General features: G+C 40.0%; 1 protein-coding gene, 1 long non-coding RNA gene and 1 other non-coding gene across 5 annotated transcripts; 1 reads left to right on the forward strand and 2 right to left on the reverse strand.

Annotated features, from left to right (window-relative positions):
• Nucleotides 1-5689: 5689 nt before the first annotated feature.
• Nucleotides 5690-7336, reverse strand: LOC130470746 (uncharacterized). Of its 3 annotated transcripts, XR_008931470.1 has the most exons (4): nt 6986-7336; nt 6461-6621; nt 6174-6304; nt 5690-6098 (listed from the first exon to the last, which is right to left on the reverse strand). It is a non-coding gene; the product is annotated as an uncharacterized lncRNA (long non-coding RNA). The 3 variants fall into 3 exon arrangements; XR_008931471.1 differs by having other exon boundaries at nt 5690-6087; nt 6461-7336; XR_008931469.1 differs by having other exon boundaries at nt 6461-7336.
• Nucleotides 7337-17321: 9985 nt separating this feature from the next.
• Nucleotides 17322-22550, reverse strand: LOC130469593 (uncharacterized). Its single transcript, XM_056838970.1, has 7 exons — nt 22472-22550; nt 21795-22087; nt 19796-21689; nt 19491-19633; nt 18520-19376; nt 18172-18462; nt 17322-18006 (listed from the first exon to the last, which is right to left on the reverse strand). The coding sequence occupies exons 1-7, from the start codon at nt 22548-22550 to the stop codon at nt 17322-17324; spliced, it is 4242 nt and encodes a 1413-aa protein (XP_056694948.1).
• LOC130471136 (small nucleolar RNA R71) lies at nt 22198-22303 on the forward strand. The gene has a single exon (XR_008931802.1). It is a non-coding gene; the product is annotated as a small nucleolar RNA R71 (small nucleolar RNA).
• Nucleotides 22551-23237: the final 687 nt, after the last annotated feature.

Consider the following 23237-nt stretch of genomic DNA (forward strand, 5'->3'; position numbering starts at 1 on the left):
AGTGCTGCATTAGTTGTAGGGTCATCTAGTTTGTTTTAAGTCCTTTCAAAGGCTGGAACTCAATGGCTATTTTGTTCCATAATCAACATACCTAAATTTCTGTTTTCAAACACAGAAAGACTCACATTCAAGAAAAACAAAAACAATGTTTTTTTGTTTATTTGAATGAAATGGTCAATTACAGGTTGAGTCAATATGCTTGATTAAAACAAACAACTCTTTAAATAACTTTACTAGGTTCAAATCAACCCCTTGATTTGAGTTCCACTAATCTTTGGCATTGTTGCTTAGACCATATCAACAAGTTAAACTTCAAAAGCTCTATTTTGATGGACTTTTGAAAGTTCATTTATTTCTAGATCAATTTAAGACGACTAGTCTTACTTGTTGAAAGTAACAAAAGATATGAACTATTGTTAGAACGCCTAGACAATAGAGTTCAAAGCTAAAGAAAGATTTTATGACTTTATTATGGATTTGAGTGAATATAGGTTTATTTACTCAAATGTGATATAAGTTGAATCTGTTTGGCTAGTTCAAAGATTCAGAAGTATGAAATCCACTTGGTAAGAAATCATAAAGATCTAGGTTAGATCATGTTGATGATTACTTGAGACCAAATATGATCATCAATGATTGTGTGTTGTAATTTCACAATCTAGGTCCATAAGATATGGCATATCTTAGTTAGAATAATCAAAGTCAATTAGTACTTGACTCGATTAATGATGAATCATAAAGACTTTTCCTATAATTTCTAAAACAAAATGCTCAACTACCACCAAACTAAACCAAATTCGTCAAAGCTATTGAAAAGTAATTTCAGAATAACTTTTCATAAAATATATCTAGAGAGTTGCAAAACTCAGTGGGAGCTTAGTGTTTGTCATTCGACAAACTAAGGCCCAAGTATAGATATATGTTTCATTGTGATTTATTCAAATGAGACACAAGGGTATTGTTTCTACCACGAATTTTTGAGAACATAATGTTTGTTTGCTCGAAATAATGTCCTTTTGGAGATTCGTTTCCAAAATGACAAGTGGGAGAAAATAGACCTCGAAAGTTTTCGAGACGAACAACAAACATAAACGGACATTCCGGAGGCTTTTTGAAGTTCTTTAGAAAATTCGAACACGTATTCTTTAAGGACTTTAGAAGTGGCTTTTAAAGAATAGACATCTCTTAGAAGACTTTACAAATGCTTCAAGGAGAACAGAATATTCAAAGGACTTTCAAGTGGCTATTGATATTCTATTGTTTGATGTTCCATACCCAAGTAGGCATAGAGTTCAAGTCACTGAAACTATGCAATTCTTCTATTAGATAGTGAAGAAACCTACAACTTGCAGTCAAACTATTATCATGTAGATTAATGAGTTTGTGACCTGTAAGAAAGCTATGACGAAACCCAGATTCCCTAAAATGGTTAGAGGCCATATATAGACTCAAATGTTTTAAATGGTTAGAGGCCATAAAACATGCTAAATGTTTTGATGACAAAATTGAATTTTGTTGATTTGCAAGAATTAGTTAACACCTATTTGCAAATTGGTTTTAAGGATAAAAACTATCAAACATGGAATTGTGTTCACACACAAAGCTAGATTAGTTGCTAAAAGTTACAAGCAAATTCACGGCGTGGATTGTGTTGAAACCTCATGCTTAATCGTAATGCTTAAGTCTATAATTCAAGCAATAATTGCATATTGGTACATATGGCAATTGGATGACAAAACGTATTCCTCAATCAAATGTTGGAAGAAAACTATGTACATGGCATGTCATAGGATTTGTGGATCCAAATAAATGCTTGAAAAGGAATTCTAACTTATGAAATCTAAGTACAGATTTAAGCAAGCAATTGGGAATTGGAACTGTATTTTAGTGAAGCTAATAAGCATTTTAGTTTCATAAAATGTACATGATTCTTATAGATATATAAGAAGTTTAGTGGGAGTACGTAAAACTTAATTGGTCCTATGTGTATCACACATATCTCTCTATTGTGAAATAACATTCAAATGCTAATGACTTAGGTTTGAAATTATTCATCAATGATGGACCAAGGCGAAACTTAGTACATACTGGGTATTAAGATCTATTTACAAAGATCTTATGATATTGTTTTGGATTAAGTAATGGCATTTACTAAATGAAACACGAAAGACTCCATTGGAGATATTCGACCCATATGAATAAATCTAAGTAAAGGATATTTGAACTATGTATAAGCATTTACTAAGTTAAACATCAAAGAGTCTAAATGAGATTCTTAACCTATATTGTATGTCAAAGAATTTAGCTGGAATTAGTATCTACTGAAACTATATGAGCTAAAAGCTACATGAATAAAATTCAATTGGGAATTATTCTGCAAAAGAATTTATCATGTATGATATAATATGAGGATCGCCAAAAACGTATCGTATGACTTTAGGCATGACGAACATATACCAATCTCTATTGATCTAAGTGAAGATCAACTAGATTGAGATCAAGAATACTTATGGTACTTGAAAAGGTACATAGGAAAAGTTCTTGATTCAAGGAAATAAAGATATGCTAAATATTGATGCTACACGCATAAACACTGGCAAAGGATCAAGCAAGACCCTTTGGAGTTAACCATTGATAAGGACGAGCTATAGAGCATCGTGTTTTGAAATGGCAACATGGATTGGAGACCATGAGTTGTTGCGTGGGAAATTAAATATTAATTTCTATGTTCTGAGACACAGCTGGAAAGTCTTCCACATATCTGTGAACTGCTTGGATAAGTAAATCTAAATAAAGCATCACTAGCAACCTATACAGTTGAAGTAAAAGTACTTATTGCCTGAGAAGCAATAAAACAGGGTTGTTTATGTTAAGGAGTTCTTCACTGAACTTGGGTAGATCACATGTCTGCTGGCTTGATGGTTCTTCATTGCGAAATGTGTAGAACCACTATCAAAGCAAGAGAGACTAGATCACACAATAAACAAACTCAAAAGATCTTATCATCATATCTCGAAGAACATTCGGTGAAAAGGATATTAAGATTGGCAAAGCATGATAACTAAACCTATGCAACAAGTGAGAAGCAACACTCACGTTGTAGCACTGGAAATCAAGCATAACTTTGAATTCCATGAATTGTCTTAAAGATGGGTTTGAGGCCCATGGTTGTAAAACATTGGGGTTGAACATTTATCATATATGAAATGAATTTTCATATTCCATTTAATCTTGGTTTAGTATTAAATGATGAGTCCCTTCAATTTGACGATATATTCAAGATAGACTGTCAGGACCAGTCCTGTGACTAAGAAATGTCTATCAAGTGAACTTGAATGTCAAAGGTTGAAAATGGTCCCTGGTCGGAGTTTTCTATAAAATTGGACGTATGGAAAACGTTAGACGACTAGAATGCAAGATGACTAGTAGTTCTGTTTCTTGAACTATGTGGACATGGCAATGTCGTAACCATTTGCATAGATACTTACTTTGGGAAGACTAGTATCGGACAGACCTATGAAACTTTACTGTAAGAGATGAAAATCTGTCATAAGTAAATTTCATTAAAATTATTAGACACTAAATCCTCAATACCTGAATGATTTGAGATTACTTGTTTGAGAACTGGTTGCTTTGACGTTGACCAACCGTCGCACCGTAAAAGGAGGCTATAAAGGCAACGCTCAGGTAATCACCTATCAAACGAAGTCTAATCTCAAGATCGCAAGATTGGGATTGTCCTCCCATAAATCGGGATGAGATGCTTAAAAGTTGTACAAGCCACTCGGAGAGCTAGAAACTGTGAAATGCATGGCCGTGCTCGGATGAATCATAGGCTATGATTATCTGTTTATTTGATCAGTTGAACTCTGAAACCGAGAAACACCTCTGGACATAATAAGGATGACAACTCTTACCTTATGTTCAAGAGCAAGCATCGAGCGACAAAGGAATTAGGAAATGCACACTTGTCCCTAAGGACAAGTGGGAGACTGAAGGAAATAATGCCCTTGGTCCAAGTATGCATTCTATGTTAAGTCTAATAAATGCGGTTCAGTATTAATTAACAAGTTAATAATTTAGTGAGATCAAGTGAACTGAATGCCTAGCTAGAGGCCGCTTCAGTTCAAGTGGAATTAATGATATTAATCCACAGCTTACTCTTGACTGAACCCGTAGGGTCACACAAATAGTACGTAAACGGATCAAGTATTTAATGGCATTAAATACTCTATCTATGGATATTCGGAATCGACGGATCTTGGTTTCAGTCGGAGCTGAGATCGTCACAAGCAAGAAATGAATACTCCGGAAACGATGATATTGCCGGAAACGGAAATATGGATCGTATCGGAAATATAAATATTATCCAAGTCGTACATGTTTCCGGAAACGGAAACATGGTACGTATCGGAAAATATTATCGGAAATGGAAATATTGCCGGAATCGGAAATATTGCCGGAAACGGAAATATTGTTAGAATCGGAAATATTATCGGAATCGGAAAATAATTCCGGAAACGAAAATATTAAATATTTGTTCGAAACGGAAATTAATTCCGGAATCGGAAATATTAAATATTATTCGTATCGGAAATGAATTCCGGAACCGCGAATTTAATCGGAAGCGTATCGTACGAATAAGCATCGGACGAGGCCTGCCGGACGAGGGCCCAGCACGAAGCCAGGCCATCGCCCAGCAAAGCCAAGCGCGCCACACGAACAGCCAAGGACACGCCAGGCCCAGCGCAAGGCCAGGCCCAACAGGCCATGGCAACGCGCGCAGCGCGCGCAGCAATGGGCTGCGAGTGGTGCTGCTGCTCGCGTGGGCTTGCGGCTCGCGTGGGCCGAGCGGCCGTGTGGGCTGTGCGCGGGCATGGCCTGCACGCTCGTGGGTCATGCTCGTGTAGAGTTTGTGTTCACATACGAAACCTAAATTGTATAGGATTTGTTTGATGATTAAATTCCTAAACCTAAAAGGATAAAATTAATTAGTTAGAGTCCTACTAGGATTCTAGTTTAACTAATTAGTATCCTAATAGGATTCTAGTTCCTTTTCCATACCTCTATAAATAAGGGCCTAGGGTCATTATTTGCAGGTACGATTGAAGTATTCAAAGGGTAAGTTTTTGAAATATAAATCAGCCATACACTTGCAATAAGAGCCGAAAATCCTAAGCACCTTAAGGGCGATTCTAGTTGGTCACTAATACAAAAAAGGGCATAGAGTACTGTTGAAATACACTTTATAGGACGCCTTAGAGGCGTTCTCCAACTTAACGCGCTATAAAGTTTATAAAACGGGTTAAAGAAGTGTTTTATATAGCTAGTCATAAAGTACAGTGATAAGAGATAAGCGTCCTCTATTCCCTTCCTAAAATCAGAAAATAAAGAAGAAATATAGAACGGTTAACGTACATAGCCGTCTCTTATACTCTATAATAATGCGCGCCTTCCGTACATAACCGTCCTCTATTTTTCCTGTTAAATATTGAGATACATAACACCTTGCGTGCGTATTATATACTTCCTGTTTAATATAAAAATAGAAAGTAGTTTCCTTACACAACCGTTCTATATTCTACCCTTTTTTTTTATATTATAGTTGCACACGCGTCCCTAAAATAGGATATTACGATTCTAGGTCCTATATGTAAACCAAATCTTAATAGATAAAATAGAAATGATATCCACGAGATCTTTCTGAAAATAATTTCATTCAATAATAAAATAATATTGTTCATTCAATAACAAGATCCTATTATTCATTGACAAAATATAAATGATCTACACAAGTACGGCAAAAACAAAATCCAATATCAATAAAAAAAATAAAAAAATTGTAGCGGAAGAGCTTTGGTAGAATGGTAGCAGCAACAACGTATTGGGGATTGTATAGCAGCAGCAACTGGGGATGGTGTAGCAGCAACAATAGCAGCTTCTGAAGCAAGAACAACTTCTGCAGCAACATCAACTTCTACAGCAACAGTAGGGACAATATCGGTGCAATTGTCTACTGGTGGTAGACTAGCTTGGCAGTTCGTCTGCAGGACTGAACTGAGGTAATTAACCATCTCCTTGAGCTAGCTTAAGTCACACTAGATCATCGTCAAAAAGGATATCAAATATACTAATTAGTAATTACTAAACCTAACATAAGATAGAAAATGCACCTTAAGATGAATGGAGTTTTCAATTTTGATGGGACTGTATCACCAAAAAGGCTGGCCTCATCTGCCATCCTATACAAGACTCTTCGCACAATCTCACCCAAGTACATTCCTGATATCATTTTCTCAAATATCTGTCACAATATGTGGATATTGTTTAGAGTTTGTAAGATAAAAGGAATACGCAGATTTGAGGGTCACGAGAGAAATAAAGAGGACAGAAAAAGAAGAGGATAAATTTGGAACGTTGAGGGGGAAACAAAGAATCAAGGATAGCAGAAAAGACTCACCATCTCCCCTGATTTGGGAAAAGGACCATGCCAATATGCCACTTGTGAATTTCACTAGCACGTTCGACATAAGCTGCTTTTATTCCAGTACCCAATATAACAGCAGCAATTACATCTTTATGGTACCTACCTCTAGCTAGGGTTCCAACTGTATCGTTGACCTGAACCATTATAGAAGGTAAAAAGATATCAAATATACTGTAAGTTAAAAACATCTACTTATAGAGGAGAAAGTAAAAACTAAAAGAGAAAGGACCATCACAATTTTGTTCAAGCAAAGAACTCTTTACAAAAAGAACAAGACTACAATGATTGATTGCTAGGATATAATCTAATCACCAGAAAGAACATAGCAAGTACTCGTATTAGTCCACTACAGGCAACCATGCCTCCAAAGACATCTCAAAGCACAACTTGAATAAGTACAATAATCATAACATGAATTTACCATAACTTATCTGTTATTTGTAAATGTTAACCTGAACCCAAATAATTCACAATAATAGAAAATTTAAGGCAACTAACCATTGGAGAAGCGCAAAAAACAAAGGAGGTCGTGATTTACCAATGCGAGTTTTGTTTTATCAGCAGAAAATATCACTTGCTGTAAATTTAAGAAAGAAAAATCAGATTGAAATTTTGGGCACACGATCATATTCAGGCATGAGAGCGCCCACTAAGGCATGGCCGGCCTCTACACAAAAAGGAAAGCTTAAAACAGTTACAACCTATAGGTTAGCACTATCAGGCGAGAAGTTTACTAGGCTTGATCATTTTATCTTAACCCACCATGATATGCTACTAAATGCTTCGTCTCCTCGGAAACATCTGCGTTTTTCTTCTCTGGACCAGCAATGTTCTCTCCGAGCACATTATTCTCATCACTGTAAATAGAAAGAATGCAAATTACAATGATCCTAGCACATTGCAGTATTAGAACCTGGGAGCAACCAACATTGTAATTTGTAAACATCATATTAACCTCAACAAGACAACCACCTTTATAACAGACCACCTCAACTCAAGGCAAGGGCAGAAAAAGGGTTATGAGGATTGGATACGTGCATTCCCTTTCATCAACCAAACTGGTTACTTTCCCCCCTAACACATTTTGTATAATAACCAGGTGTCTTAATTGAAACAGATGAAAACAACTAGGTGCCTTAATTGAAACAGATGAAAACAAAAGACAAAGAAATCCCACCTTTAGGTTTACAGAACTAATTTGACAGGAGTTTGTAAAATGAAAAATGCAGATTCAAAATCCCTTGTGAACCTCAAGGCTACAGTTTCATCTATAAGCATAGTTATGGGAAAATGACAAGCTTTCATCATCATCATCATCTACACAAACTAATTTTCGTAATATGTTGCTAGAATTACACAAATTTCTTCGTTAATGCCTAAAACTTCAGATAAACAAATCATCTGATCTAATATAAAATTTATTCTTAAAAAGTATTTCCCCCTCCTCCTCTTTCTTTCTTTAACTGGGAATTTCAATATAACTCGACTTAAATCATATAAACTTAAAACTAAATCAGTTTAAAGGACTTAGTTTATCAGATTCATTCGGTAAAAAATCATGAATTGTTCGGCTTAATTATTAATCAAGCATCAATGATTCGATCTAAAACTTGAATGAAAGTTTCTTCCACATATAAAATTCCATACTTTGACATTGTAATTTGATAATTAACAATATTCATAATCCCTAGGGTTATTAGTTGAAGGATAAATATGCAGAACAAAATTAAGGATACCAACCTTGAAATTTAGAGTGGTGGGGAGTCGATCGGCGTTCACCGGATGTTGAAAAGGAGCGGCGGCGGTATTGCAGTACGACAGTACAACGGCACAGCGAGGGAGAACGGGTAGTGGTGCGCGGTTTTGGGATTTGGTTTTGCGGGAGATGGATTTTGGGGTTTATATTCTGTGAAACACTAGTAATACGAGTAGTTGAGTTTTACTGATTAGAGTTTCATTTGTATTTGGTTTTGGGTTAACCCTAAAATTTAAATTTTTGTTCAGTTAATTAGATTTGGTTTTAATTTCATTCTGCCGTCAAGGTTGATAGTACGCATATATCATTACCGCTTTATATGTTATGAGTCGTATATATGTATTTATTTATTTTAATTTTTTTTTATCGTGGTAAAAAATACGAAACTGTTAAGTAAGGCAAGCGCTCTATATTCTTTTTCCACGGAACAGTTATCAGGGAAAGGCGTTCTATATTCTCCTGAGAAACGCCTACCACACTTAAGCGTTCTCTATCCAGTGTCACTTATTCTAACTTTTGTAGTAGTGGGTCTAACTTGAGGCGGATCCGGACGTACTATGGACTATCTACGGAGGGACGACATTTGGAGTCCTAAAGACTTGTTCTTGTTCGGTTCGGGCGCAGCTAGGGAAGGCACGCTACAACATGTATGCATCTATTCTATGCTAAATGATTATGTGTAAATAATATGCTTTCCTGGCTTTATGGTTTTTCCGCATGATTTATGAATTGTCATATGTATCATAACCTAACATCCTTCTGGTAAAAAAGTAGCTTCAGCAGTAGGAAACAAATCATCCCATGCACTATTAGCAAGGACTCTGTCTATCCTGGAGAACACCCTTGCATCTCCTTCCTGTTTGTTTGTCCAAGTGAAGTGCCTACCAACAGTTTTGCAATCATTCAAACAACAATAAGCCATACAATTCCTCATGTCCTGAATGTCAGACAATCTAACAGGTGCACCCACCCTATCCTCAATTGCTATCAAAGCATTGAAATCCCCCATGATCACCCATGGAAGGACCATTTTATCAGCAATCTCCCTTAACTGATTCCAGAGCTCAATTCTTTCTTTCCTCTCATTAAAACCATACACAACGGAGGCACAAAAGGAGGCACCAGAATCTTTATGTATGATACTGCAGTGGATTACTTTACTACACACAACCTTAATGTCCACAACAAAATAGTGAGGATCCCAGGCTACTACAATTCTACCATTTCTGTGGGTGCTAAGGTTAGTAGTGAAGCACCAATTTGGGCAAACATTCAGGTATAAGGCCCCCATGTTAGCAGCCTTCACCCTTGTTTCTAGGAGACTAAACAGTTTAATTTGATGAGTGAGAATCATTCTCCTCACCTCTACTTGTTTGGCTAATCTGTTTAGTCCCCTAACATTCCAGCATAAAACACTATCCATTGGAAATAGGAGGGTTCCCTCCCCTGTCCAATGGCTGAACTTCTACCAGAACTGATTCAGTATCACTCAAATCATCATCAATGATCTCCTCAGAAGGAAGCAACTGAAATTGGTTCCTAGTAACAATTGGTTGTAATTGTTTGCACTTATGTTTGCTGAAACCCAGAGCTTGTGTAAACCCATCAGCATTATCCACCTCTTCTACAGGTGCAGCAACCACTTTTTCCTTAGGAATGGGAACAACACCAGCTTTATGAACCCACACCTTCTTTGTCTTAACATGCTTCTTATTGTGACAATTAGCTTGGGTATGACCATAGCCTTTACAGATGGAGCAAGTGAGTGGAATCCACTCATACTCCACCTGTTGTTTTGTGAGAACCCCTTTTTCATTCAGAAATTGAATGGAAGCAGGAAATTGCTGGTCAATGTCCACCTCAACAAGAACCTTAGCAAACATTATCTTATCTCTGTGTAAGGTAGCTTGGTCCACCTTCACAGCCTCCCCTACCAAACCAACAATCTTAAAGAGACTCTTCTCACCCCAGTATTTGATATCAAGCCTAGGTAGTTTGATCCAAATGGGTAATTTCTTGACTGGTTCTTTTGCAATGTTAACATCAGGGGTCCATGGTCTTATGATTACAGGTTTTGAGTCAAAGAATTGAGTATCCCCCTTAAGCACATTTGAGCAGTTTTCCATGGTTTTGAAACGAACCATGTAAATCCCTTTCCCAACCATGGCTACCTTATCAACTCCCTGTTTCCCCCAAATTCTCCTCACAAATCCCTCCCAAGCATTCTGTGGTGGATTGGCTCCTAAAACATAACATATTACAGCAGAATTCCAATATGCAATTTCATCCTCAATGTCTTCAATATCAATTTGAACAATGTCAGCATCAATATTGGGGGAATTCAAATTATCAGCATGATTATCATCTAAATTGCAAGGAATATGATCATGAATAGTGGATTGAATAGGATGAGATTGAACTAACCCATTCCCGCCAATACTCTGGTTTGATTGAAAATGGGTTCGCGCATCTTTCCCCTGTGCCAATCCATTAATCCAAGCATTAAACGTTGTTCGTACTTGAGATTGTTGTTGTAACTCTCGAAATGACGATTTTGGGGTTAGAATCTGGTCCTCAATCGCAAAATGGTCATCTGGGTCAGTCGGTGTTTCCGGCGTGGCAATGATTTCCACCGCCTCTTTTTCCGGTGAGATAATGTTCTTTGAAGCAGCTCGTGTAATCACCTTACTCGATTGCTTCTTATTGGATTGTCCTTTGCTGTGATTCTGCTGCTTTCGAGGTCTGGCCATTGATGAGTTAAAAAGTGATACCGCAAGTGCACGGTGTCTGTTATTAGCAGATACTTAGCAAATACGGGTCGATCCCACAGGGAGACAAGTTCTATTAGTTTTTGCCCAATTATACGAACTATTTCAATAACGAAAGTTGAGTTTGAGTATTAACTACTAAAGCTAAAGCAATAATAAAAATGAGTAATTTATCAATGAATTAAAGGTCTAGGGCGTCTGTTCGGTTCACCATGCTTGTACCAATCCAATAACACAATTCAATTCGACAACGAATAAACTAGACCGAGTAATTAAAGTACATGCTAATCCTACGGTCGGGTCTTAACACTTTCAAGTCAACAAATGCAGTACGGTCGCTAACATAATCAGAATTGCCGATTGCACTAAGCCTCTAAAAATACGATCTTTCGATTCTAATTCCTATTAGCTAGATAATCAATTCATGAAACTGGCCGATAACATGAATCAACAATTAAAACAAATCAATCGGAATACTCAAGCAATAATCTATAAATTAACAAACTTTATGCATAATAATCATGGTATAAACATGGCTTCCCTTACTTAGCCCTAGAGTACGACTACTCGCTCATAATTGAATTAATAAGCATGATAGAAATAATAAACATGAATTTCATAATCAAAGGAAAAATTAAACTAAGGAACGAAAACAATAATAATAAATTAAAGCAAAAGAAATTATGAAAAATACCTCTATATTGATTAATTGAATGGAATGAACTAGGGCTCAATAATGTGTAGAGAGAGAAATAAAACTGAGCGTTTAAAAGAATTCTCAGGAAATAATAACATGAGGGAAATAAATTAGTTCCCTTGAGTATTTATATGCTCCTATTTTCTAAAATAAAATAAATAAATAAATATGAAAATAAAAAATAAAAGTCGTCGATGATTGGTCGATGGAGCGATGATGTGGCATCCAAACCCGAGCACGAGCCGCGCACACGGGAAGATAGATGGCGAGGCATGGGCAGCGAGGGATCTCGCGCACCATCCCTCGCTGGCATCATGATGAGCGACTAGCAAGAAGGTAGAGCAGCGAGGGAGCTAGCGAGCCATCCCTCGCTGCCCTGCGCGTGTGTGTAGCAAGCTAAGCGACGAATCTATAGGCAGCGAGGGAGCTAGCGAGCCATCCCTCGCTGGCCTAGTGAAGTGCAGCAAGACAAGACGACGAGCAGCGAGGGAGCTAGCGAGCCATCCCTCGCTGGCCTAGTGAGATGCATAGCAGGCCAAGGCGACGAGCAACGAGGCAGCGAGGGAGCTAGCGAGCCATCCCTCGCTGGCCTAGTGAAGCAAGCAACCATGAAGCGATGAGGCACGACGATAGATGTAGCGAGCCAACGATAAATGTAGCGAGCCTACGATAAATGTCTTGCGAGCCAACGAGGGATCTTGCGAGCCAACGAGGGATCTTGCGAGCCAACGATAAATGTAGCGAGCCTACGATAGATGTCTTGCGAGCCAACGAGGGATCTTGCGAGCCAACGAGGGATCTTGCGAGCTATGCACAAGCGATACATCGAGTTAATCATCCCCGGAAAACTCAATTCTCCGATCAAACACTGCGTCTCCGACTCAAACCATCCGGTGATCATTCGTTCCACCTCCAAACACTCCGAAAGCACCCAAATGATTGTAAAATCACCTGAAATATCAAAGAAAACACAAACGGAGCGTAATAGAGTACAATAACGACGACTTATGCAATTATGACTCTAAATGCAACTAAAATGAGACGAATGCCTAGAAATGCAACCTAAATGAGCCTAGAATACCCTATATAAATATGATTCATCAAATTCCCCCAAGATAAACTGTTGCTTGTCCCCAAGCAACACTAGACCGAAAACAGAGAAATGAGACGCACATGACTTTCATTGAACCTGAACGAACCTACTCAACTCTCGGGCAAACAATCAAACAAAGTTATTAAGACAGAAATTTAGCTCGGATACAAATAGAACCACAAAGCATCATGATCCACAATTGAAACAACCAAGCTTAGCCACAAACCGTTCTCAATCAAGCTAGTCTTCGCCGCATACTTTGTAGAATATGAATATATGATGCAACGCGGGGTAAGATGACAATAGCAAGAAACAATTTTCGCTTATTCACAAAACAAACATGCCGATCAAGAGGTCTTTATAGTAAGCTTGTAATGGGGCTAGGTGGAAAGGAAGGGTAGGATATAATTTGGGAAAAAGTGAGAGTAAGGTCCAACTTGGGGAGCAAATGTGAACTATATGCGTCGGCGTGATAATGCCGAAAATCCAACTCCGTCGAACCATGAAACCCAAACAATCAACCAAGTTATATATGACCAAGGGGAAAAACATAATATAATGTCAATGATCTTTGTTAAATCCCCTTTCCTTGCCTTCAAACTATATACAAAAACAAAAAACGTATTTTTGATTTTTCTTTGATTTTTCTTTTTTTTTTTTTTTTTTTTTTTTTTTTTTTTTTTTTTTTTTTTTTTTTTCTTTTTCCTTTTTTTTTTGTTTTTTTGAAAATGAAACTAAAGAATGAAATCGAAAGTATATAGATAAATCTAATTCTAACTGTTACAAGCTTGGGTGCCAACAATAATATACACCATTTCCGAACCACAGATCCAAACATAGCCTCGAACCACGAACTATTGGCTTAGTGTGCCAATCAATCAACATCGACGAAACCATTACGAACACCGAAGCTCCCCCAAGCTAGACTCGGGATAAGTAACCAACGGGGCTAATAGGGCTCAATTTTGTGGAGTTAAAAGAATAAACGGACAAGGCTACAACATGGGTATGAAAGGCAGGAACTGATATTTCTAAATTCGTCTGAAGGCTTCCTAAGAGAATGGCCTCTGTCATACGCGGCATGCGTGAGTTGCAGCTAAACTACTAGTGAATCTCAAGCCAAAATCATACGATAACAAGTCACATCAATCACACAAACACATAGTAAGGTGACCTACAAGATAATTGGCTAGCTATTCTTGATACGAGACCAACATCTTACCGCATACCATTCAATTGGTTCACACAATGCAAAGCAGTTATCAATGTATAGCACAACCGACTGAATTTCAGAATCATAGCTAAGTTCAAGAGAAGCTCCAAAGAGTCAAAAAGAGTCTGAACATGGTTTGAAAGTCAAATTCACTATGCAGGGTATAAGGAAATATGAATGTAATGCAAGTAAAGAAAGACAACTAAACTAATCAATAATACTAGGAAAGCAGTACATTTTTTTCGTTGCACGTAAACTCCCACCCCTAATGGATGGTACAAAGCGTACAACACCTATGAAAGCGATAAAAAGTACACTAAGAAAGCAATAAAGGATAGGATATCCCTCCCCCAAGCTAGAATGATGCAGTGACCCCACTGCGACAATACATAGTAATGCAAGGGAAAGAGAAAAGGAACGACTCACTCAGCAAGAGTCGGGGCAGGAGCTGGAAGCCGTCCAAGAATGGTGAAAACATCCTGTCGCAAAGAGGCAACCTGGTCGTCAAGAGCAGAGAGACGCTCAAAGACAGCAGTATGAAAAGTTTCGCAAAGCGAAACAAAAGCTCCCAGCTGGTGCTCAAGTGGTACAGAGCCAGTAATAGGAGTAGGTGATGCCGGACCCTCGAGGGTAGCAGCAATGGAGGACGCAGGAGGACTCACTGAGGGTCCGGGGGGTGGACGCGCGGAGTCTGCCGTCCGGCTCCCGGATCGTCGAAAGTCAGGTGAGAATGTCAAACATCCCGAGGTAGTGAGATCCGCTCGAGAACACGGGAGATAGGCATAAGGGGAGTCGGCCAGGCGGTGTCCCCATCGTTTCACGTTCCAAATATAACGATCTCCTGTCTCTTTGAGCCAACCAAAACGACCCAATGCCTTAATATCAAGCAAATAGTTTTTCGATGAAACCGGCTTCTTGCCCTAAGTTGACAACCCAAAATGCTTGGCAATACTAGTGATAAAACCGTCACAATGGATATCTCCAACATCTCTGTTGCGAGCAGTATGAAAAGCTGAGACCAAGAAAGAACCATAATCAATCGTAGGAAAGTCCGGGGTCCTTTCAATAGTGAAAGCCAATAAGTGTCTGAGGTCAGATGAGGTGACTTGATTCATCTCCTTTTTAGGGTAGAAGACACTCTTAATCACCCGATGGAGTAATCTGAGGGAAGGATTGATGATCGAGCCACACTTGCTATGGCCGGGATTCTAATCCTTTTTTCCAGTTATTCGAAACCAAAAGTGGGAGAGATCACAAGGTGTACCATCCTCGCCTATCTTGTCATCCAAGAAGGTGTTGAACCCGTATGAATCAATTAAGCATCCTTTCTCCCATCCAAATATATCATTTACCTCATCGACAGTCAATTCGCGAGCTACACCACCAAGTTTAAAATACATCTTTGAGGGCTCTCCTTTAAACTCAAAGGAAGCTAGGAATTCATAAGTCCAATCTGCAAAAGTAAGCTCAGTAATACCAAGAAATTTCTCCCAAGACGAACCAGAAAGAAGTTCGTCAATACTAGAATGAAGTCCCAATTTGGTAGCCGCATCTATGGAGTAGAAAAGTGTAGAACGGACCGGTCTTTTGTGCAAGGCGGCTAGCAAAGATTGTTGGCGAAGCTCAGGATTTAGATGTGGTGGTGGTGATGGTATTATGGGTGTGGGGGCTTGTAAGGGTGGTGGTAATATGGGTGTGGTGACTTTTGATGGTGGGTGTTTTGGGGTGGGTGGCTTTTTCAATGTGGCAGGTTTGGGTGCAGTTGGTTTAGTGGCATTACGCTTAGGATTTGAGCGTCTTGGTGGTGTCATGGTGTATGAAATCTGTGATAAGTGTCACCGCAATCAAAAATGCTAATAATCCAAGTAAATCAAAACTCCGGTACTCCAAGCAACAATCAAATCAATGAAACCAGAATTCACAATGAAACAATTTGTCCCTCAATCAATTTCAATTGACAATCAAGTAATTCATGTAATTCAATTTAACCATAAGCATAGAAATTCTTGAATAATGTCAAAGTGTAAAATAGAGGGAGTAATTCGAATCTTACTACCAATTTGGTGATGAATAGAGCATGAAATTGATGTAAATCTCCTCCTTTGACCCTTATGAAGTTCACAATTCAACCAATTTGAGCTCCAATTATGAGAAACAAAAACCCCCAACTTGATTAAGTCTAGGGTTTATGGTGTTAAAGTGGGGAAAAAGGTGAAGGATTGTTGAGGGTGGGTGGCTGGGCTAGGGCGGCGCCGACAACAGGGGTGGTCGCCGACGGCGTTGGTTTGTTGTGGTGGTGGTAGGTAGGGTGATGGTGAGTGATGGTGTTGGAGAGTGTTGGTGAGAGAGAGGTGGGGTGTTTGCGTGAGGCAAGAGAGTGAAAGGAGGTGGGGGGGTGGGCTGCTTGTAGGCGAGGGGCGATGAAGCATCGCGCGAGATCGATCTCTGGTGCCGAGCCAGCGCTCGCTGGGACCTGCGAGCAAAGAAGTGGCGCGGCATTGGGCGAGAGGTGGGATGGAAGGCTGGCGCAACGACGAAGAGCATCGAGCTTGCAGGGCGGGCTGCGCGAGTTCTCTCGCTGGCGTCGAGCCAGCGCTCGCTGGTACTGCGCGAGATCGATCGCTGGTGTCGAGCCAGCGCTCGTTGGTAGTGAGCGAAAAGATTGTGAAGGGCGAGGCGGGCTGGCAGGCATGGGCGTTGCGCGAGACCCCTCGCTGTGCTCGACCCATCGCTCGCTGGAGCTGCGCGAGATCCCTCGCTGTGGTCGAGCCAGCGCTCGCTGGAGCTGCGCGTACTGGTGCTGGTGCGAGTGCTGCGCAAGATCAACCAGCGAAGAGTGCTGCTGGCGCTGAGATGCTCATGGTGCGCGACGAATTCGATGCTCGTAGATCCATTTGCGGCTTGTCGATGCATTAAAATTTCTCGGAATAGCTTGATCGTGCACCTACACATCCTAAAAAAAATTCAAACACCACTAACTCAAAAATTAGAATCGTTAGTAAAATTAAAACACGCAAAAATAAATGAATAAATACGAAGAACGAAAAACTAATCTAAAAAAAATGAAAATAAAAATACGAAAATAAATAAATAAATAAATGAATTCAGGTGAACTCAAAAATAAAATATTTTTGTTCTTTTGTTGTTTATATACTTTTTTTTTTCAATAAAATAACCAAATAAATAAAATAAATTAGATTAAAAATAGAATTAAATGAAAAAATTGAAAAGAAAAAGAGTTAGAAATCGGGTTGCCTCCCGATAAGCGCTCGTTTTAAGTCATTAGCTTGACTCCAAACCTCAATAGTCAAGCGTCGGTGGGTGGATCGGAGAGATAGATCGTCTCCAATTTTCCAATAAACGCCCCTTCAGTGTATAGCTTCAAACGTTGACTGTTCACTTTAAACTTGGTGCCATTTTCACTAGCAACCTCAATAGCTCCATGTTCCTTGACTTCGGTGATGGTAAAAGGTCTGGACCATCTAGACTTAAGCTTTCCTGGAAAAAGCCGTAGTCGTGAATTATAAAGCAAGACCTTATCACCGATGTTGAACTCCCGTTTTTGAATTATCTTATCATGAAACTTCTTCGTTTGCTCCTTATAGAGCCTATGATTCTCGTAAGCTTCAAACCGTAGTTCATCTAGCTCATTCAATTGAAGAAGTCTCGCTTCACCGGCCGCTTCTAAATCCATATTGATCTCCTTGACGGCCCAAGTAGAGAGATATTCCATTTCAACTGGTAAATGACAAGCTTTGCCATACACCAACCTATACGGAGTTGTCCCCAACGGAGTCTTGTAGGCCGTGCGCAACGCCCACAATGTGTCATCCAACTTCAACGACCAATCTTTTCGAGACTTGTTGACCACTTTTTCGAGAATTCTCTTGATCTGTCGATTAGAAACTTCGACTTGGCCACTCGTTTGAGGATGATAAGCCATGCCAACCTTTTGAGTAACTCCGTGCTTCTTCAGAAGAGCCTTAAAAGTCCTTTGATGAAAATGGGAACCCCCATCACTAATCACGACCCTTGGGACTCCAAAGCGCGGAAAGATGATTTTCTTGAAAAGCTTCTTTACGACGTTAGAGTCGTTGGTTGGCGATGCAATAGCTTCCACCCACTTTGTAACGTAATCAACGGCAACCAAGATGTACCGATTCCCACATGAAGAAGGGAACGGTCCCATAAAATCAATGCCCCATACATCAAATGGCTCAACTTCAAGAATTCCGGTCTGTGGTAGCTCTTGCCTTTTCGAAACATTGCCCGTCCGTTGACATTCATCACATGCATTGCAAAAGAAACGAGCATCCTTGAATATAGAAGGCCAATAGAAACCACTTTGAAGAGTTCGATGGGCGGTCGGAATAGCACCAAGATGGCCACTAGAAGGTAAACTGTGGCAATGCTTAAGAACCCCGTGGGTATCCCAATCCGCTACACACCTACGAAACATACCATCGGCACACTTCCGATACAAATGTGGATCATCCTAAAAATACCGCTTAGCATCATGGTAGAATCTCTTACGTTGTTGATATGTCAATTCCGGAGGATGGGAGCCACCAACACAATAGTTCGCAAAGTCCGCATACCATGGGGATTGAGTAGACACAGAGAATAGATGATCGTCAGGAAAAGAATCATTGATAGGCCCGTCTGCGCTAGATTGAAATTTCAACCGAGAGAGATGATCTGCAACAACATTCTCAGCACCCTTCTTATCCCGAATCTCCAAGTCAAACTCCTGGAGAAGAAGAATCCATCGAATAAGTCTTGGTTTGGCCTCTTTCTTGGCCAACAAATACTTCAAAGCGGCATGATCAGTGTGTATAATGACTTTCGAACCAACAAGATACGTCCGAAATTTGTCAAGTGCATAAACAACCGCAAGGAGCTCTTTCTCAGTAGTAGCATAATTCATCTGAGCTCCGTCCAAGGTTTTGCTTGCATAATAGATGGCATGCAACACCTTGTTCTTTCTTTGGCCAAGCACTGCTCCAACAGCATAATCACTCGCATCACACATAATTTCGAACGGCAAATCCCAATCCGGAGGCTGAATGATCGGAGCAGTTATCAATGCTTTCTTTATCCTGTCAAAAGACTCCAAACAAGCATCAGTGAACTCAAATGTGGCATCCTTGAGCAGTAATTGAGTGAGGGGTTTCGCAATTTTAGAAAAATCTTTTATGAAACGGCGATAGAAACCCGCATGACCGAGAAAACTCCTCACTCCCTTGACATTCACGGGAGGGGGAAGTTTCTTGATCACCTCACTTTTTGCTCGGTCAACTTGGATGCCACGCTCAGAAATAAGATGACCAAGTACCACTCCTTCATTGACCATAAAGTGGCACTTTTCCCAGTTCAATACCAAATTCACGTCAGAACAACGTTTAAGCACTTTAGAAAGATTATGCAAACATACATCAAAGTCAGAACCATAAACACTAAAATCATCCATAAATACCTCCATGATATCCTCGATGAAGTCAGAAAAGATGGCCATCATACACCTTTGAAATGTAGCAGGGGCGTTGCACAAACCAAACGGCATTCTGCGGTATGCAAAAGTCCCATATGGACAGGTGAACGTCGTCTTCTCCTGGTCGTCTGGGTGAATGGGAATCTGAAAGAAACCTGAATATCCATCCAAATAACAGAAAAAGTTGTGTTTTGCTAATCTTTCTAGCATCTGGTCAATAAAGGGGAGGGGAAAGTGATCCTTCAAGGTGGCCATATTCAACATTCTATAATCTATACACATACGCCAACCTGTGACAACACGAGTGGGGATAAGCTCATCCTTATCATTCTTAACGACCGTTGTCCCCCCCTTCTTAGGAACGACTTGCACCGGGCTCACCCATTTAGAATCTGAAATGGGATAGATGATGCCCGCATCAAGTAGTTTCACTACCTCTTTTCTCACCACATCTTGCATATTAAGATTCAAACGACGTTGTGGCTGTATGCGAGGGCGGTGATCTGCTTCCAAGTTAATTCTATGCATACAAAAGTCAGGACTAATGCCCTTGAGATCGTCAATGCTATACCCGATTGCCTTTTTGTGCATACGTAGCACGGTCAGAAGCTTAGAAAGCTGGCTATCGTCGAGTGCAGCATTAACGATCACAGGAAAATCCTCATTATCATCAAGAAATGCATATTTAAGGTGAGATGGTAATGGTTTTAGTTCTACCTTCGTTACCCGTGGCTCGGAAATAGAGCAAACAGTTGCCAATACCTCAAAACCATCGACCTTCTCAACTTCAATTCCATCTAAATCCGAGATCAAGGAATCAATCTCACAATCTCCTTCTCCTTTATGGGCTTCCAAGGTGAGAGTCGCCAGCAATAGATCATCATACAACATTCTAGGAATGTTGTCTAGAGAAATCTCTTCTGCAATATCAATCCTGCAACAAGTATTCTCAAGCATAGGAGACTTCACAGCATTGGTTAGATTAAAAGTAACAGTATCATCACCAACACTCAAAGTAAGAGACCCAGACTTGACATCAATAACAGCACCTGCAGTACATAAAAATGGCCTACCCAAAATTATGGGGATTTGACTATCCTCCTCCATATCTAGCACCACAAAATCAACAGGAATGTAGAATTTTCCCACCCGGACAGGAACATCCTCCAAAATACCTAAAGGATATTTTATAGAACGATCTGCCATTTGCAAAGTGATTTGTGTGCATTTTAGTTTTCCCATATTCAACCTATTACAGACAGAAAGGGGCATGACAGACACACTTGCACCTAAATCACATAATGCTTTATCAATGAACAATGCACCTACATGACAGGGGATGGAAAAACTACCCGGATCCTTAAGTTTTGGTGGAGACTTATTTTGCAATATGGCACTACACTCTTCAGTTAGAGCGACTCTCTCCACACCACCATAATCCCTTTTCTTAGTGATCATCTCTTTCAAAAATTTTGCATAAACAGGAACTTGAGATATTAAATCAGTAAAAGGGACCGTTACCTCAAGATTCTTGACCATTGCCAAGAACTTACCAAGTTGTTGATCAACCTTAGTTTTCTGCATCCGGTGAGGGAAAGGTAACTTAGGCACAATAGGGAGAGAATCAGAATTCTTCTCTTTCCCCTTATTTGCACCAACATCATCAGCATTACCAACTTCCAGGACTTGAGGCTCTGCATCAATTGCTTTCCCTGGTCCATCTGTGTTCTCCTTAGCAAGAGTTGCATCATTAGTGGGCATCGGGGGTCCATTATATTTAGTGCCACTTCTAAGAGTGATAGCATTGGCACTTTCTCTGTTCTGGGGCGGAGTAGGTTGCCCTGGTAGTGTACCCGGTTGCCTTTGAGATAGAGTGTCAGCAAGTTGAGCAACTTGATTCTCCAACATTCTATTCTGATTCTTCAACTCTTTGATGCTCTCATCATGGTTCTTTTGAGCTATCTCTGCGGTCTTCTGCATATTTGCAATGAGCTTATACAGATCACCCATGTTAGGCTCTGGAGTAGCACTGCTCTGAGGGGGTTGTTGATATCCTTGATGCGGGGGCCTATTAAACCCCGGGGGAGCATTATGTGAGGCTCCTTGTTGAAATGGAGGCCTAGCAACATGTGGTTGAGGTGGATGGAACTGTGGTTGCGACCATTGTTGCTGGGGTTGAGGATTCTGAACATGGTTGCCCCGATATGAGAAATTTGGATGATTCCTCCAACTCGGATTAAATGAATTGGAGTATGGGTCATTGGGTTGTCTCTGTTGAAAAGCATTCACTTGCTCCAATTGCGTAGTATCCTGTAAACTATAAGAGCACTCATGACCAAAGTGACCTTGGATTCCACATACTTCGCAGTAAGAAGTTGTCACTGGAGCTACACTAGACATAGCATTAATACTCATTGGGGGAGTACTAGACTGAGGAGCCTTCAAAGAATCGATCTTCAGGTTCAAGGCTGCCACTTGTGAGGACAATAGAGCATAAGCATCGACATCCAATTTTCCCTTCTTAGATGTGGATCTGGTGGTGCTGTAATGGTTGGCAGCTAAATTGGCAAGAAAATCATAACCTGCATCCACTTCTTTGTCAAGAAAAACACCCCCAGCAGCAGAATCAACCGTGTTCTTTGTTTCATCTTGCAAACCATGGTAGAAAATCTGAACCAAGAACCATTTTTCAATGTTGTGATGCGGACACGACCGCTGCAAAGCCTTGAATCTATCCCAGGCTTCTCGAAGTGATTCACCAGGTTCTTGAGTGAATGTAGTCAGCTTATGCCTTATTTCAGCAGTCTTGGTGGGTGGAAAGAATTCTTCTAGAAAGGCCTGTGAAATAGCACTCCACTCTGTCTCCTTGACATCATTCAACCATGTCTGAGCCTTATCACGAAGGCTAAAACCAAACAACATGACTTTCAATTGGTCTTGAGTGACCCCTTGATGCTTGATAGTACCACACAGTTGGTTGAACCTCTGCAAATGGTTGGTGGGTTCCTCAGATGGATGGCCACCAAATTGACTTTGTGAGACCATGGAGATTAGAGCGGGCTTGATCTCAAAGTTGACTGCATCAATAGTTGGCATTGTGAGCCCAGTCGGAACACTATTCGAGGAAGGAACCCCATATGATTTTAGGGATTTAGACATCGTGTGACTCGGTGGAGTCTGTGAGTCTTGGGACCCTGACTGCTTCTTTTTTTTCTATTGCTTTTTTAGTTGACGAAGGGTCTTTCCAAGATCGGGATCGGGAGGAACCAAGGTACCCGTTCTGGCAGACCAGGGCATAAACAACAACGAAAGAAAACGCAGTGAGATTTGCCTCAATTGGAACTGAGAGTTCCAATGAGACAATGGAAACAGTTCAAATAATCAAACTAAAACTAATAGAATATAGCCGTCTCCCCGGCAACGGCGCCAAAAACTTGATGAATTAAAAAGTGATACCGCAAGTGCACGGTGTCTGTTATTAGCAGATACTTAGCAAATACGGGTCGATCCCACAGGGAGACAAGTTCTATTAGTTTTTGCCCAATTATACGAACTATTTCAATAACGAAAGTTGAGTTTGAGTATTAACTACTAAAGCTAAAGCAATAATAAAAATGAGTAATTTATCAATGAATTAAAGGTCTAGGGCGTCTGTTCGGTTCACCATGCTTGTACCAATCCAATAACACAATTCAATTCGACAACGAATAAACTAGACCGAGTAATTAAAGT

The sequence above is a fragment of the Spinacia oleracea genome, chromosome 3, assembly GCF_020520425.1.
Source record: "Spinacia oleracea cultivar Varoflay chromosome 3, BTI_SOV_V1, whole genome shotgun sequence".
Taxonomy (NCBI): Eukaryota; Viridiplantae; Streptophyta; class Magnoliopsida; order Caryophyllales; family Amaranthaceae; genus Spinacia; species Spinacia oleracea.

What these genes read in the sequence shown, in the direction of transcription:
- LOC130469593 (XM_056838970.1), bottom strand. Translation starts at nt 22,550, where the DNA reads ATGGTCTCACAAAGTCAATTTGGTGGCCATCCATCTGAGGAACCCACC. An exon ending in GAGGTTCAACCAACTGTGTG is followed by an intron (nt 22,088 to 22,471) that starts GTACTATCAAGC and finishes AAGTGGATGCAG; the next exon opens with GTTATGATTTTCTTGCCAAT. An exon ending in ATACTACGCAATTGGAGCAA is followed by an intron (nt 21,690 to 21,794) that starts GTGAATGCTTTT and finishes AACCATGTTCAG; the next exon opens with AATCCTCAACCCCAGCAACA.